General features: G+C 49.0%; 3 protein-coding genes across 7 annotated transcripts; 2 read left to right on the top strand and 1 right to left on the bottom strand.

The window, feature by feature from the left end:
* Positions 1-1,904: 1,904 nt before the first annotated feature.
* On the top strand, positions 1,905-3,597 carry LOC109766053 (protein trichome birefringence-like 8). The gene is made up of 3 exons (XM_020324822.4): positions 1,905-2,375; positions 2,493-2,882; positions 2,972-3,597. Exons 1-3 carry the CDS (start codon positions 2,044-2,046, stop codon positions 3,489-3,491), a joined length of 1,242 nt encoding a protein of 413 aa, XP_020180411.1. The 5' UTR covers positions 1,905-2,043; the 3' UTR covers positions 3,492-3,597.
* A 902-nt stretch (positions 3,598-4,499) lies between these two features.
* On the top strand, positions 4,500-11,068 carry LOC109766047 (rust resistance kinase Lr10). 5 transcript variants are annotated; one of them, XM_045233760.2, is made up of 5 exons: positions 4,500-4,803; positions 4,941-5,072; positions 8,687-9,374; positions 9,510-9,691; positions 9,780-11,068. In XM_045233760.2, the coding sequence occupies exons 3-5, from the start codon at positions 8,902-8,904 to the stop codon at positions 10,904-10,906; spliced, it is 1,782 nt and encodes a 593-aa protein (XP_045089695.1). In that variant the 5' UTR covers positions 4,500-4,803; positions 4,941-5,072; positions 8,687-8,901; the 3' UTR covers positions 10,907-11,068. The 5 variants fall into 5 exon arrangements, with proteins under 5 accessions (XP_045089695.1, XP_020180404.1, XP_073362220.1 ...); XM_073506119.1 differs by lacking the exons at positions 4,500-4,803; positions 4,941-5,072 and having other exon boundaries at positions 8,326-9,374; positions 9,510-9,607; positions 9,780-9,819; positions 9,898-11,068; XM_073506110.1 differs by lacking the exons at positions 4,500-4,803; positions 4,941-5,072 and having other exon boundaries at positions 8,326-9,374; positions 9,780-9,819; positions 9,898-11,068.
* LOC109766048 (rust resistance kinase Lr10) lies at positions 5,154-8,344 on the bottom strand. The gene is made up of 3 exons (XM_020324817.4): positions 7,210-8,344; positions 6,598-6,621; positions 5,154-6,412 (listed from the first exon to the last, which is right to left on the bottom strand). Exons 1-3 carry the CDS (start codon positions 8,066-8,068, stop codon positions 5,340-5,342), a joined length of 1,956 nt encoding a protein of 651 aa, XP_020180406.1. The 5' UTR covers positions 8,069-8,344; the 3' UTR covers positions 5,154-5,339.
* Positions 11,069-17,327: the final 6,259 nt, after the last annotated feature.

The following is a 17,327-nucleotide window of genomic DNA, read 5'->3' as shown; positions in this document are numbered from 1 at the left end:
GTTTACCAACATTCATGAACAGTTTCTAAAACGCTTTTGGTTGTGTTTTGAATACTTGGAACTTTTTTTTGAGCTAGTGGCTAGTGTTATGTTTTCTGGCGCTAGACAACCACTTTTAATTCAATGGCTGGCACATTTTCCTTGGACTACATGCATATTTTTTAGCATAAGGTGGACATTTTCGTTGAAACAAATGGATATTTTTACATTAGAATTGGAATGTTTTTCTTGAACTATATTCCAATGACACATGTCATTGGATTGCATTTAAAGAAGTTTTCAACTGTACGACTTTTACGGTACATAACTCTTATTGTTCTAATTGATGATCAAAGTTCAAAATGCGTGCGGGCTTCGTGAACCTAGAAGGATGGGGTAATACTTAGGAGCTTCAATTTAAGAAAAAGGGTTTCCCCCCGCTTTATATTATAAAGCAGACAACCGATACATTCAGTTTGCTGGGGCCACAGCACAGCAGAGCCCAAAAGAAAAAACAAGAAGAAAAAGAAGAGAAATAAATGCCGACATCGGCAGATCAACGGAGAAAGGAAGCCCGGCAACCGCTGCACCCTCCAAAGAAGTACCACCACGATTACCGGGCAACCCTCGCTGCCTTACTGGAGCTGCCAACACGAGACCTAGAGATGGAAAGGGAACAAACAGCCACGGGAGCGATCACAACGCGACCGGAGGGAGGGAACAGCCTCCACCGCCTCAGCGGGGCCGACCGGACGCAACGACAACGACTTGCCGGGCACCGAATGCCCGGCCGGGTCCACTTGGACCCGGACAGTCCTGTCACCACGCTGCAGCGCGCCGATCGACGAAGCCCTCACCGCCCGAGACCGCCGCCACCACGTCACCACCAGGGAACGACGCCACCGAACGCCGAGCCACCGGCCCGCCCAACCCGGATGAGGCCCAAGGCCTAGATCTGGGCAGGGCGGGCGCCGCCAAGCCCAGCGCCACCGCACCGCCGTGTCGAGAACCACCGCAGCTCGCGGCATCGCCACCGACGAGCAGCACCAAAGCCGGCCATCACCGCCCGAGCAGGGAAGGGCCGCGCACGGGGAAGGGCATGCCCACCGCCGCCAGCACCACGCGGCCGAGGAACGGCGACGCACACTGACGGCGGCGGGAGGAGGGAGGGATGCGGGGGAGAGCTGGAGGAGCACGGTGGAAGGACCCCCGGCCGCCTCGCTCGGGGAGGCGGCGCGGGGGTACGGGAGAATGGAGGGGGGAGGAGAAGGGGAACGGGAGGGCTCCGGTGGGCTCCGATCGCCGCCGCGGCGGCTCCGCGCGGGGGAACCGGCGGCGGCGGGGGAACCCTAGGAGCGGGGGAGCTATGCTCTGGATCTAGGAGCTTCAATTTCAGTGGTGTTGTCTCCGGATATAAGCCAATGTTAATGAAATTATCGAGTTATGTTTGTTGAAGATCTTCGATCTATGTTGGGCTGGCATTGCTTATTGTGGGCATTAAGTCTTACGCATACAGTTGATGATCTTATCGGGCCATCTCAATAACAGAGGGAGGGGTCCATCACAATTGTAATAACGAGAAGCTGCGTGTTCAAGTTGTATGTACATCTTATTCATAACTTCGTTCATATATGATTGCTAACTAGGATGAACAAGAAAATTCCTAAGATTACAATCGAGTTGCACACGCACACTTGCGTAATGTAAGATCACAAGTTCACAACTGAACATTCTATAAAGAAGATGAAAAATAATAATTCTGAAACCAAAGATCATGCAACTTTCATGCAATGATTGGATATAAGAACATACTATCCGTCCAGGGGATGGAAATGCAGTCACAACAAGATGATGGATGTAGCCCCAGGCACTTTTGTTATTGTCATATGTAAATGCAACTAATTAATTTGTTAAGAAATATTCAAACCAGAGATGGACAGCAGGCAAGGAGAGGTTTGCATGTGCTCCTGGCGTGGCATTAGCACCACTCACTCTTACTTCTCAGCTCCTCCTTCTCCTCTTAGCCCATCAATTACTACCCACCTATAGCCATAGACCTACCCCATGCGTGCTAGAGATGTTCCAGTCCCCTCCATTTTGCTCATCCTCTTTGCGCTCTCCGTCGTCGTCACGCAGGCGCCCTTCTTCCGGGCTCGGCGCCTGATTAGCGATGACGGCGGTGGCCGCGCTACGGCTTGCACCAAGGACGCCGCCACCTGTGACTGCGATTACTCTGATGGGAAATGGGTGAGGAGCCGCTCCACTGATGCTATGCCATACGGGGAGGACTGCCCGTTCCTCGACCCCGGCTTCCGCTGCGTGCAAAATGGGCGGAATGACTCGTCCTTTCGACACTGGCGTTGGCAACCTCGCCGCGGCAGCTGCCACCTCCCTAAGTACGTCGGTAACCATTGTTGTTGACATCTCTGATATTGTCTTGTCTCTGCCACCATGAATTCTAACTCTTGTCTCTGCCACCATGAATTCTAAAGAAATATGATCATGTTCTATAGGTTCAATGCGACGGATATGCTGGAGAGGAGCCGGAACGGCCGGATCGTGTTCGTCGGTGACTCCATTGGCCGCAACCAGTGGGAGTCCATGTTGTGCATGCTCGCCGCCGCCGTGCCGGCCGGTTCGAGGATATACGAGCAGTTTGGGAAGCCTCTGAGCCGGCACAAAGGCTATCTCTCCATGGTCTTTGCGGACTACAACCTCTCCGTGGAGTACTACCGCGCACCAATGCTCGTCATGGTTGATCGCCTCCCTCCGGCGAGCGATGGCGCCATCAAGAGGGCCATCCGACTTGACGCACTACCACGGCATGCTGCCCGCTGGGCTGGCGCTGACGTGCTCATCCTCAACACGGGCCACTGGTGGAACCTACACAAGACCATCAAATCGTAAGTAATTAGCTAGCTATTTCATTACACATTTACATTGTTATGACAATGATTAATTTTTTGACTAGAGTTGCAATCCGTGGTCGTAGTGGAAACTATTTCACGGTGGGCGATCGGTTCAACATGACAATAGACATTAAGGAAGCATTCCGACAGTCTCTCCAGACGGTGAAAGATTGGGCACTAACCAATCCACGACTCTCCAAGAGCAGCTACATCTTCTTTAGGAGCTATTCTCCATCGCACTACGGCAACGGGACATGGGACACAGGTGGCTCTTGCGCGGACCAATGGGATCCGCTAACGATGATTACCAGTGAGAGTGACCAGCATGAGCACTTGTGGATCAACACAATGATCTCAAGTGCGGCACAGAGCATGAGGAGACGGCATGGGATGAACAAAGATGCGGTTTTCTTGAACATAACGTACATGACGGGCATGAGGGGGGACGGGCACCCGTCGCGGCACCGGGAGCCCGAGACGCCATCAGATGCGCCAGAGGATTGCAGCCACTGGTGCCTGCCAGGGGTCCCGGACACGTGGAACCAGATGATGTACGGACACCTCGTGTCCATGGGATATGACATGAGGTCAATTAAAAGATAGGTAGATGCATGATATATGCGTGGTTGTGTGTGCATGTATAATGTGTGGAAGGCAAGATTGGACCAGTGCTAGTCATAATTAATTTAACTTTATCGTGTCATCCAAATACTTCGTACATTCTTCGGGTTTTTCATTTTCTTTTCCTTTTCCCGTCTTTTCTTCCATTTTCCATTTCATTTCTCTATATATTTTTGTCCAAAAGAAATATAAATATTTATTGAGAAAATGCATGACTATATTTTTATACTCATGCACACGTTTTTAAATTACATGAACATTTTTTAAGGACATGATCACTAGTTAAAATTATAAGAACGCCCTTTTCAAACAGGTCAACATGTTTTTATTTACATGATGTGTGAGCACATTTAAAAATTAGATGTTTTTTCTCTAATAAAGGCATGATCAAATTTGAAACTTATATTAATACTTTTTAATATACATGAACATTGTTTCAATTGCATTAAGTTTTATTTAAAAGATGAAAATTTTAAAGCAAACATTTTTATGTTTAAATATTTCTAAAACCACTGAATATTTTTACTCCTCTTTATTATAGATTATAGTATAATTTATATTTTTAACACAATTCCAAGAAAGTAGAAAGAAAACCGTACATATGTGAATGTGCCGTAGTGACTGCGGTTCATTTAAGTCCTGTGTGGTCGACTGCGACGAAGACAGCGCGACACCAATGTCAGCCATGGGTCGAGCGTGATGAGGACTTGGACGGTGCCACTCGATGGATCATCAAGGTGGATGGCGGCAGTGATGAGGGCAGACGAGAACGCCGGGGCATAGCTGGCCAAATGGGTAGTGATGATGGCATACGGGGAAAGCCGGGGTAGGGGGAGGATGTGTGTTTCGACGACTATTTGACACAATGAGCTAAAAAAACATTTTTATGAGAAGTGAGCAAAGTTGGAGCTGAGAAGGGAAAGCTTTGGTCGTGGGCCGGCAAACGTGATAGGCTCTGGCCAGCAGGCCTTGTTAGAAGCCACGGACCACGGTTGGCCGCGCACACGGATCCTATCCATTCTCATCCGTCTCAGCCGCCTCCACGCTTCTCCGCCCACCGCCGCCGACGATGACGCCGGCCGCCGCCCACCACTTCCACCGTCCAGTCCGCTCCCAACGTCCGCCGTGCCGGTTTCCCCAACCCAGCACCAGCAGCCGGCAGGGAGCTGACCCCGGCCGTCGCCCCCCACATCGGTGACTGAATCGGCGGTCAGGCAGCAGCAGTCCGCCGCCCCGCCCAACCAAATCCCAACGGCAGCAAGCAGCAGCAGGCAGCAGCAGCTAAGATCAATAGGTATTACTGCGCTACATCACTCCCACAGTTTCTGATTTAGTCTGTTATTATATACTGCGACTAAGTGAAAAAGCTCGATTTGATGCCATTATTGATTCATTGGTGACATTTTATCTGCAAATTTATCTGATTTGCAGATAAAAGGCGGATTACATTCACCTTGTGCTGGAAAGGATTACATTCATCCGTCAGCGTCAGATATCACTAACTGTCAAATGTGGACGGACTGCAATGCAGAGAAAATGCGGGAATGGCGGTTGAATTATAAGGTAATCAACGGAGTATTGAATTGCACACAATAATATAAGAGCGTTTTTTTACACTAGTGTAGTCTAGTGCCAAAAACACTCTTGTATTATGGGACGGAGGGAGTAGTAGAGTACTATTATTACATGGTAGAGACCAGTGATTATTCATAAATCTTCAGACTTAATGGACCGAAAGCATCGAAACACACTGGTTGCTATGGTTGCATCACACATGTAGACAAAGTACAACCTTGAATGCTGACAGAGTATGGTAGTCTCTGTTTTAAATTATGGCATAAGTTCATTCTCAGATGAGACGAAAGGCTTTGGTGGCATCTGCAGACTCTGAAGCCTCCCAGTTAGCATGTTAACGACCTTCGTCATCGACGGCCGGTTTCTTGGGTTCCACTGGATACACCACAGTGCGACAATAGCCAGCTGCCTCACCTTTTCTTTCTCTTCTTCAGTCGCTTCCAAAGTAAGCGCCAACTCCTCCCCATTGATCACTTTCTCGTAGATCCACTCAGGGAGGTAAACATCGTCCTGGCTCCCGATTCTTGGGTCTGAATTCCTCCTCCCGCTCACCATTTCTAGCACCAGCATGCCGAAACTGTACACGTCTGACTTGTACGATACTCCCCCAAAGTTCCGAGAATATAGCTCTGGTGCAATGTAGCCCATTGTGCCTCTTGCCGCTGTTAAGGTGACGATGCTTTGGTCCCTTGCACACAACTTCGCCAGGCCAAAGTCTGAGATCTTTGGATTGAAGTTGTAGTCCAGCAGGATATTGTGAGGCTTAATGTCAAAGTGGAGGATGCGCTGGTTGCACCCTTGATGCAAGTATTCCATTCCTCGGGCGATGCCTAAAGCAATATCTGGGAGCTTCTCTGGTACTAGAAGATTCTGAAAAATATTAGGGTCATCAGAGAATATGTATTTCTCCAATGACTCATTAGGCATGAATTCATAAATAAGAGCCCGTCTCATTCCTTCGGAACAAAATCCGAGGAGTTGGACAATATTGGCATGATGGATAAGTCCGATGGTTGCAACTTCATTGATGAATGCTTCTCCCTCTCCTGTAGAGTTCTCTAGCATCTTGACTGCCACGGGCACTCCATTTGGCAGCTCGCCTTTGTATACAGTCCCAAATCCTCCCTGCCCTACTTTTTCCTTAAACCGTCTTGCCATCTTCTTAACTTCAGAGAAAGTGTACCTCGTGGGTTTCGATGCTCCATATGTCTTGAGAAACATTTCGACCCTCATGTGTATCTCCGCATTATATCTTGTCTTGAGTGAAAAATAAAGCACAGTGGCCACCGTCACCAAAAGAACGACAAATGCGGCCACCGATGATGTAGCTGAATAAGCAAACAATACGTCATCAGCATATTGCACCAGGACTTAAAAGCCGTTACTTAGTACTATTTGTTATGATAAGAAGATGTCAAGAGTCAGAGTAACCAGCAATAAGAATTTGTACAACAGAAAGCTTTTATTTTTTCCTTTATATTTTGAAGCTAAAAAGACTTGGTTGGAGCAGTACCTGCAATGACTTTGATACGTGAACCTGCAAATACCAAGAAAGAGAATGAGATAAGCAGAAAGAAATTATATTTAGAAAAAGTTTTAGGACAGACAAATTGAGTGCTGTATACCGTGGCTGCAGTACATTGCCCTAATAATCTAATATATGAGGAACAAATACACGATGCTATTTATGCCTCCCCGATTCACTTCCCCAAAATGCCTAGCTAGCTCACCGCTCCCTCTAAACCTGCCCAAATTCCATCAATCCCAGTTTCTCGTCGCCCCCTACGGGCATAGGCATGCTGGTGGTAGCTGCTCAAGCGTAGCAGCATGCATGTTAATTGAGTGTTGCAAAGAAAATTTTAGAATAAATGATGACAGTTCCGGATTATTTATGGCCAGTAGTGTCTGAAAGATGAGCAATTTTTTCCCCTTGTTAATTATTTCTCACATTTGTTTACCGGGTCCTTCAGTTTGATTGCTCGAGCAGGATTTGTGATCCAATTTTTCAAAGAAAATTAGTTGACAGAAAGTCTAATGTGGACATTCGAACACATGGAACTGTAGAATGAGTAAATTGTAAAGTAAAATCTTAATATATTGTTTTGACAGTTATAACTGATCATACCATGAGGGTCAGGCATGCAGAATTGTTCATTCCTTTGTGAGCTGAACGCGCAGCGTTGCCCACTGAGTTCACATAGCATGCAATGCAAATAATAGTACCAATACACTGTCATCTCAGCAAAACTGAGCATTCTTTCTGCGCTTTCCTTAAAGGACGATGACAAGAATGTGTCTGATATCCGTTCCCCAAATTTATACATGGGTATCAGGCGGCCACCGATGCCATCTGAGACTGGGAAAACCTTGCAGTCCAATGGAAGAATGGACATGCCTTCATAACCATCCACCAAATAAAAGAAGTGGGTTGTGTTGCTAAGGCAGGAGACTGGGCCTGCGATGCTATCGGCATGTGCAGCAGCAGGTGTGAACTCACTTGAACAGCATACCAGGTTTGCATTGCTATTTGACCAAATTGAGAATTGCCGATCACGATCAGGCAGCTGCATGCCGTCGATAACATCAACTTGTCGAGACGACCAGTTTCTGGAGATGACGAGGTTCTGCTGTAGCACCAAACAGGGGTCTACAAGTGGGATGAGCTTCACCGAAGAATGTCTGTAATCTATGGCACTGACACTGTATGAGCCAAGAACTGGGTGAACTAGGATGGTGTCTTGACCAGAGCATGCTAACATCCTGGTTAATCCGCCGGTGCCGCTACATCCACATGATGCTGCTGCTGCTGCTGATGTATTGCTGGATTCAAGGCAGAAAGGAAACCTGACCTCTGGGCCATGTTGGCTGCACTTGGAAGGTGGGCAGTATTTGAAGAAATCTTGATCATCCCATGCCATGGCCAAGTAGATTCCATTGTTGATCAGAGGCAGCAGCAGGAGGGCTATGACAAGTAATTTACTCATCTTTCTGTGCTTCTGCAACCGAGGGGGAGAAGATGTGGCAAGTAGCCAATAAAAAAGGCAGTCAGAGTTGTGCTCTATGGATAGTTATGCCTGAGGAGTAGATTTCAAATGCTAACACCTGTCATGTTCTAGTGGTTTGAGTGTGATTGCAGACTTGCTTCTGTCCAGTCCCTTGTGGCATGAGCAATAAATATGTTTTGATTGGCATTTTGCATTTCGTGGAAATTCTTTGATACTGTCATTGTCATGGGACAGAAGACTTCAAGCCTCGAGTCGTCTTTTGTTCCTAGCTACACAATGGGAGAGAAATATCTTCCTCTACTTAACAGAAGACTCCGACTGGGTCGTCTTCTGTTCCTAGCCACACAATCGAGAGAATATCTTCCTCTTTCACACGTCGTGTATATACCAATGAAGTCATATTAGTATATACAGCTGGATATGATCAACTAGTTGTTGTCGATCCCTTCCCCTCCTTAGTACTCTTAACAGAACAAACCAGGATATCAAGTCCATAGTGCATCTGTGAAGCTTTCATGGGGAACCCTGGTGCATTTCATCATTCTATTACCCTACAATCCTTCACTGTCTTCTTCCTTCTTGCTGTTTTTGTAGCAGATTATCATGTCCAGGGAGGAGATGATGGATGCTCACTGTTCTCCTGTGGACATCTCCGAGACATATCATATCCTTTCCGTCGGCGAGGTGATCCTCATGAGTGTGGTGTTGAAGAATACGAGCTGGGTTGCACCAGTAGCAAGGCTACAATTCACATCAACACGGGAACATACTATGTGACTGCCATCAACTACACTGGTTCCTACTTCTGGGTCATGGATACCAACTTCAATACCAGTAGCAGCTGCCCTCTTCCATTGTGGAATCACATTCCTTACTTTGGATATTACGGCGACACTGATTCAGTTTCACCACCTGGCTTTCGTTATTTGCTCACTCAAAGTTCCTACGAAGCATGTTTTTGTAATTGTTCACGAGCAGTAACAGATAATAGTAGATACAAGCCCGTTGCTTGCCTGAGTGCCAACAATTCATATGTTTATGTCTGGGTGTCTGGTTCATGTGTGGTTGAAGATCTTGAACCTTATTGTGGATACCTGGCCAAGATTCCATTTAGGGATGAGTACTCTTCTTATTGGCGACAGCTACAGAATGCAAGTTATGCAGAAATCACACAGCACATTTCTAAGGGGTTTACTGTCCAGTTTCCTGTCCCGGTTTACTTGGAACCTTCTGCATCTGAGCAGTTAAGAAAGAACATCAACTTATGCCTCAACAATTCAATCAGGTGATCACCCTTCCATTTCCTCCCGACTTTAGTTTCTCACCTCCCTATTCTTTTGAAGGATTGACTTGGGGCTCTTAAGCCAACCTGACGGTGGCAGCCTGCATTATAATTTATTTACAATTGCATGATTTGCAGCTACTTCAAGGAGCAAATATCTGGCACAAGCATTATTAATTGGACTCATGCTATTTTCTGGAGTGAGGTGCACTTCTTAGAATGCGTGACTCAGGATGGTAACGATCACATCCACACAGCAAAGTTGGTTTTGATTGTTGCAACCATAGTATCTGCTATTGCTATCCCCAAGTTCTTTTTTGGTACGTGAGAATTGTATACGCATTTTACTTTCGAAAAATAATTTACATTCTTTTAACTTATGTCCGTATCTGTCGACTTGTTGTGCAGTACTGTGCAGGTTCTTGTTGGCACCCCTGGCTGTATGGATATTCCTAGCCTACAAGTACATGAAAACAAGGATCATAATTGATGCAGTTGAGAAGTTCCTCAGGATTCAACAAATGATTGGCCCGGCGAGGTACTCCTACACAGATATAGTTGCAGTCACAAGCCATTTCAGAGATAAATTGGGCCAAGGGGGCTATGGTACCGTGTACAAGGGCGTGCTACTCCCAGGCGATGTCCATGTCGCCGTGAAGATGCTAGAGGGCAACTCCAACTGCAATGGAGAAGATTTCATCAGCGAGGTCTCCACCATCGGCAGGATCCACCATGTCAACGTGGTGCGTTTGGTGGGGTTCTGCTCGGAGGAAATGCGAAGGGCCTTAGTCTACGAGTACATGCCCAATGGCTCTCTAGACAAGTACATCTTCTCTGCTGAGAAGAGCTTCTCATGGGACAAGCTCAACGAGATCGCTCGGGGCATTGCCAGGGGGATCAACTACTTACATCAGGGGTGCGACATGCAGATTCTACACTTTGACATCAAGCCGCACAACATCCTTCTCGACAGCAATTTCATCCCAAAGGTCGCCGATTTCGGGCTCGCCAAGCTGTATCCGAGGGGTGACAGTTTCGTGCCACTAAGTGCCATGCGGGGAACCATCGGCTACATAGCCCCCGAGATGATATCCCGGAGCTTCGGCGTCATATCCAGCAAGTCCGACGTGTATAGCTTCGGGATGTTGCTGCTGGAGATGGCCGGCGGGAGAAGGAACGCTGATCCAAACATGGGGTCCTCAAGCCAGGCGTACTACCCGTCATGGGTGTATGACCAGCTGACTCAAGAAGAAGCGGGCGAGATATCTCCAGTTGCTGCCAACATGCACGAGCTGGAGAAGAAGCTGTGCGTTGTCGCATTATGGTGTATTCAGATGAGGTCTCGTGATCGGCCGACGATGAGCGAGGTCATTGAGATCCTGGAGGCTGGGGTTGATGGCCTACAGATGCCTTCGAGGCCGTTTTTCTGCGACGAAGGGCACAACCATGTGGAGGACTCTTACCTTTTCAGTTCTGAGCTGACGGCGGTCTCGGAGGAGGAACTGTCTGTGGTGTCCGAGGAAGATGATGTGTGAGGTATATATACAATGTGTGGTACTATAATTTAGTATGTATGTATATGTGTATCATGGGGTGATGCAATTTATTTGTAGCCGTACCAACAGTATAAATGCTTTATACAAACTGCCTTGCTTGCAGTGCAGAGCAACTTCAATAAGTTTGAAATCTTACATCCATCTGTTAGTTTGTTCATTACTCTCGATAAATTCTGATGGACAATATTGCTTAAACAGTAAATTCTTGATACATATAAGTTTGTGAGAGGTGACCAAAGGCCTCTTTTTTCTTGTCGGGAAACAATTTTAGAGAAAATTTGTATTTCAATTCTGCTGGCGGTACCATACATTATGGATGAGCATTGTCACCGAGAAGCTAACTTGCATACATTTTTTCTTTTGCATATGATAGATCCATAACACCATTGATTTACTTAACTGCATCCACATTAAAGATTGACATACATTCTGATTCCGGTGCGACGGATAAGACAAGTTTTCCTTTTGGCTGGATAAGAAGCACAACTCAGCCCCCCAATTTCATCACCTTGTTCATTGAAATACAGTTTTAGTTTAAAGCAACATATCTCTCCGGGTTGACCAATCTATCATGAACAAAGTTGTGCATGCCAAAGAAACTGGCTAGGTAACAGAAACTAGACACATATTTGCACTGTTTGCATAGCCTGCCATATTCCCTTCTTTGGGTCTGTGCACCGCCAATCACGCAAACCTGTAGTTGCTTTTCTTCTTTGCAGCTAAGAAATCGTCGCAGTCAAATGTCACTTGTGCGTGCAACTTGGGGCGTCGCTTGTGCGTGTTGATTTGATGGAAACCTGTGCCGTGTTGTCCTGTCAAATGTCACTTGTGCGTGCAACTTGGGGCGTCGCGTGGAAATTTCAGCAACACTGACATGGCCATGCCTGGAGAATGTGTGGACACTGTTGTTACCCAGCAGATGGGGCAGAAGAGTAAGCAAAAGTCTTTTGTTTGAAGTTCTGATCTGACATATTGTCCTATAATATGCCGGGACTGAAACAGACTCTGTTCCAACATATTTGAAGCTCTAGGTTTGATTTAGTAAAACCTCATTAAGTTTGACACTGTTCACACAAATTCTGATATTTTGGAACAGAGGGAGTAAAAGTTGGGCTCCAACCAAACGCCCCTCACCAGCGGCCCCAAAATCTCTGCCGTTGCCGACGCCATATGACCAAATTTGCGAGTTTTTCAACGCCGGCTACAACGAAGATGAAGTGGTGACGACTATCGATAAGGTTTTGCCCCCTGATGATCCGGCCAGGATAGGGCTTCACGCGGGAGAGAAGAAGGAGATGGTTCGTCGTGTGGTTCATCGGAGAACGGCGGCGACGGCGATCAGGCCATGGAAGGGTCCTCTCCCCGAAGGTCAGTCTTCCAAACCTTACCCTTTTCGATTTAATTCGGCCGGAGTCGTGGATCGTAGTTAAGAGAAGGAGGAACGCTCGCCGGGCGGTGGCTAGATCGGCGCCGGCGGCAACCGCGGCGGTCACGCCCGGAAAACCGGCGATCGAGATCACGACGGCCCGTGCGTTGTGTTTGAATTCCCTCCTTGGCCGAGATGGGCCGATTTTGAGTGCGCATGCGCCGAGATTTGGTGGGCTGGGGTTAGCTGGGTATGAGGCGCCGACACATGCAGGAGATAGTACGATTGCTGCTCGTCCCGTTCGCCATCGCGGAGTGCTAGGGTTCCTTGGCGCTGGGCGAAACCGGGGTTCCCGTCATGTGGTTTGGGGCGTGCTGCTCGTATTCCTCCTTTCGTGGCCATGGCTGGCCGAGGTGCGGGTGCGCCGTCGGGGAAGAAGCCGCCGGCCGCGGCCGGCATTGTTCGTGCTGGTGTGACGTTGCCGGCGGACGGCGTCGGGCGTGGTGCCGCGGCACCGTCTGCTCCTAGACCTCCGGTGGTGGCCAGTGCAGCGCTCGCCGCCGCGGGATGCGGTGGAGGCTAGCTTGGGCAGAGACCGCTGGCACAGGGACCGGCTGCGGTGGGCGCCGCGGGTCGGGGCGGGACTGCTCTTGGGCCTCGGCCACCACCGCAGGGTCCGGTTGCGGCTACGGGACGGGGCGGCGCGGCGCAAGGGCCACGGCCGCCGCAGCCTAGGCCTGCCGTCGTGCCTGTTCAGGCGCCAGGCCATCAGCCTCGGGCTGCGCCGCCGCCGCACCACGTCGCGAGGCCGACGCAGAAGCGGCCTGGGTCGGCGCAGACGCATACACCGCCGCCTCAGTCTGGTGCTGGAGGGGCGGGTTTGTCCCGTGGCCCCGCCAACAGTGGTGCTAACGGACCGTCCTGAGGACAATGGGGTGACGATGGTTACAATGCTTATGGTGAAGGCCAACACCGAGGTTCGTCGTCGACGGGTGGCGGCCGTGGTTATGCTTGGCAGAGCGATGATACAGCGGAGAGACCTTTTAACGGCAGCGAGGTGGCTACCGTGGTCATCGTGGCCGTGGTTGCCGAGGTGGCCGGTACCGGCAACGTCAGCCTCCTCCGCCTGTTGTCGTTGAGCATACGGACTCCGCGGAGGCGGCCGATACCGGTCAGATGCCGGATCTGTCCGGTCAGGCTATGGAGGTGGTCACCGCGCTGGCTACGGCTGAGATCACAGTGACGGGTTCGGTCGAGGTTGCAGACATGGCAGACACTGATAGAGCGTCCAAGTGGGCACGCAAGAAGGAGAAGATGATGTGCTACCGTTGTGGCGAGAAGGGCCACTTTATTGCGGAATGCGTGACTGAGCTTTGTGATACCTGCCTCAAGCCAGCACATGATATGGGGGAGTGCCCGATTTTGCGTGATAAGATGCTGACTATTACTATTTATGGAGTGTATTGTGCTGAGTTGATGTTCTTTGAGTCTCCTAGTGCGAGAGAGATCCCAGAGGAGACCCAGAGCATGACCACTGAAATTGTGAAAGTTACCAAAAGTGATGTCTCTGAGACTCAGATTGTGCAGAGGCTTATGGAGTTAGTTCCAGGTGACTACCAGTGGGAGCTTGTCAGTCTCGAGGGCAACATGTATAAGGTTGACTTCCCTTCTGTTGAGGATTTGCAGAGACTTCTGAGTTTCGGGCAGTGCAGAGTGCCTGGCACAGAATGTATCCTGGAGTTCCATGAGTGGAAGAAGGTTGAGCCACATGGCAAGCCTCTTACTCAGGTCTGGTTACGTTTCTCTGGGGCTTCCTCGAAGCCGATGCAGGATGCTCGGGTTGTTGCTAGCCTGGGTATTTTGGTTGGGAAAACTGAGAGAGTGGACATGGCCTTCACCCGAGATCACGGGGTGGCCCGATTGTTGGTGAGTGTTTTGGCTATTCAGTTTGTGCCTGATGTGGTTAAGTGGACATATAGGGGCGAAATCTTCACCCTCGAGATTGAGTTTGAGGATACCGATCTTTTTGCTGAGGGCATCAATGGGACTGATATAGACATGCACGAGGGAGATGATAGTTCTGGTGCCAAGGAGGCGCCAGTGGATGATGTTGGACGAGAGTTGTCCAACGGTTCGGGGTCCGTCTCTCAGACGCCCGGGGACGGGACGACACCATCCCCTTCGGTGCCGATGAACGCTCTGAGATTTGGGTCGTTTGAGCCAGCTTCTGCTCCTCCCAGACTATGGGGTGACCGGATGAAGTCTGATGACGTACTGGAGCGTACGCTACCTCCGCTGGACTTTGATGCTGCTGATGGTCCCGTGCTCGGGGGCTCGGAGGTGATTGTCTCTGTGATGACCTCGGTCGATGGAGGGGAGGAGGAGCTTGGGCAGGAGGCCCCTCTTTCTCCCGCTCTGACCGTTTCCTCAGCCCGGGCGACGGAGCCGACGACGGTGGTTGAGCCTAGGGGAGGGGGCCCTGGGCAGGTGGCCTCGACCCCTTCCTCTCCTCCAGCGGCTAGGGTGGCCGAACCACCTGTGGCGCCCGCGACTCCTTCTAGCGAGAGGGTCGGGGCGGGCGGGGAGTACGGGCAGGCGGCCCATGGACTCCCCTCCCCTTGCGCGCCTGCGCCCCAGGGCGTCAGTTCGAGGCCGACGTTGACGGGGCCTTGGAGCTCCCCTCCGCTGCTTACGGCAGCTCCTGCTGCTTCTTCGAGGGGTGCAGCCCTGCAGTGTGTTCGGGGTGAGGCTGGAGGCCTTACTTCGTGCGGGCCACTCGAGAGGAGGTCATCGCGTTTGGAGGGATTTCAGATCCGGTATCTGTGGGGCGGCGGATGAGCTGCCGCCTCCAGGATCTTCCAGAGGTTGACGACATGTAGCAGTGGTGCGCCATGAGGGCGGCCAAGCTTCGTGACATTGAGGTCTCTACTGGTATGTTGATCAACACCTCTTATTCCATTTTGCATTTTTCTAATAATGAGATTATTAATAATGCAAATCAATTAGGAGTTAGGGTACTTGATAATTTTTGTGCAGACCTTGCACCATCCTTTCCCGAGTCAGAGGAAGAGGATGACACTTTGAGGGTGAAGTAATTAGATCCACGGAGCCCGGTTGTGAGGAACGGGTGGAGGATCAAAACAAACCTAAACGCAAGTGGAAGCGGAAGATTTACCCGGCTTCGGCGGTGCGCAGGAGTGCTAGGATCCGTACTACTAAAAAATTTCATGACGAAATATGAGAGGAATCTTTTGGAATACCAGAGGTCTGAAAGACTTGGCTAAAAGAAGGTTTCTTGCAGATGCTTCCATCGAGTATAAGTTGGATTTTATTGCACTCTCGGAAACTGGTCGAGATAATTTTTCACCTCAGTTTCTCAGTACCTTATTAGGAGGTGTTGATTTTGATTGGCACTGCCTTCCTCCGAGAGGAAGATCAGGAGAAATCGTACTTGGAGTTAGATGCGAATTGCTGGAAGTGCGAAGTGTAGTGATGGGAGATTTCGCAGTTAAGTTTTGGGTTAGGTCGAAGGCCGATGGGTTCAATTGGGCACTGGTGGCGGTATATGGTGCTGCACAACCCGAACTCAAACCGGAGTTTTTGGCTAATCTAGTTCGAATTTGCGGTTCTGAGCAGCTTCCAATCTTGGTTGGGGTGATTTCAACATTATTAGAAGGAGAGAGGAAAAGAACAATGCTAATTTTGATGGCAGGTGGTCGTTTATGTTTAACACCATTATTGAAAGCTTGGATCTGAGAGTGATAGAGCTTTCGGGTAGAAAATTCACCTGGGCTAATACCTTGCCAAACCCGATGTTTGAGAAGTTGGATCGAGTCCTTGCGAGCGTCGAATGGGAACAAAAATTTTCCTTGGTAACAGTCCAGGCGCTTTTGCGCGGAATTTTGGACCACACGCCATTACTGGTGGACTCCGGTGAGGTAACCCACGTGGGGAACAAAAATTCTTTTTCGTTCGAACTGGCGTGGTTTGAAAGAGAAGGATTCTTGGATCTGGTAGCCAAGGAATGGGCTAAGGATGCAGGAGGTAGAACTTCGGTTGAGCGTTGGCAGAATAAGATACGACACTTGAGGAGTTTTTGCGTGGGTGGGCTAAGCACCTTAGTGGGATTTATAAGGTTGAAAAGGAAAGGCTCCTTACTCTTATTCAGTCCCTAGATTTAAAAGTCGAGTCCACAATCCTTCACACTTCGGAGCTTACTGCTAAACTTGAGGCGGAGATGAGATTAAAAGAGCTTCTCTGTGAAGAGGAATTGAAGTGGGCGCTGCGGGCTAAGGTTCGCAAAGTTGTCCAGGGGGACGCGAACACTCAATTCTTTCACATGATCGCTAATGGCAAGCACAGAAAGAAAAGAATCTTTCAGCTTGAACAAGACGAAGGAACAATTTTAGGACAGGAAAACCTAAAATTATACATAATCGAATACTACAAGCAGTTGTTTGTGCCTCCGGAGGATAATTGTGTATCCCTGGATGAGTCTAGGATTGACGATGTTCCTCAACTGGCTGCAGATGAGAATGATATTTTGACTACCCCATTTTCGGAGAAAGAGGTGTTTGAAGCCATTTCATAGATGAAAAATAATAAGGCTCCAGGGCCGGATGGATTTCCGGCAGAGTTCTATAAAAAGTGCTGGCATATTATTAAGGGGGATTTGTTACCGATGTTCCATGATTTATTCTCTGGATAGCTTCAGTTATTTCACCTGAATTTTGGAACAATAACCTTGCTTCCTAAGAAAACAGAGGCTGTGAGAATTGAGAAGTTCAGGCCGATCTGTCTTCTCATCGTTAGTTTCAAAATTTTCACCAAGGTCGGGACTAATAGGCTCACACAGATTGCACATTCTGTGGTGCAGCACTCCCAAACTGCTTTCATGCCAACAGAAACATCCTAGAAGGGGTTGTGGTTCTTCATGAAACGCTCCATGAAATCCACACGCAAAAAACTAGATGGAGTTGTTTTCAAGGTGGATTTTGAGAAAGCGTACGACAAAGTCAAATGGCCTTTCCTTCA

This window comes from Aegilops tauschii, chromosome 1 (genome assembly GCF_002575655.3).
Source record: "Aegilops tauschii subsp. strangulata cultivar AL8/78 chromosome 1, Aet v6.0, whole genome shotgun sequence".
NCBI classification, from domain to species: domain Eukaryota; kingdom Viridiplantae; phylum Streptophyta; class Magnoliopsida; order Poales; family Poaceae; genus Aegilops; species Aegilops tauschii.
This window is presented reverse-complemented; position numbering and strand designations above follow the sequence as displayed.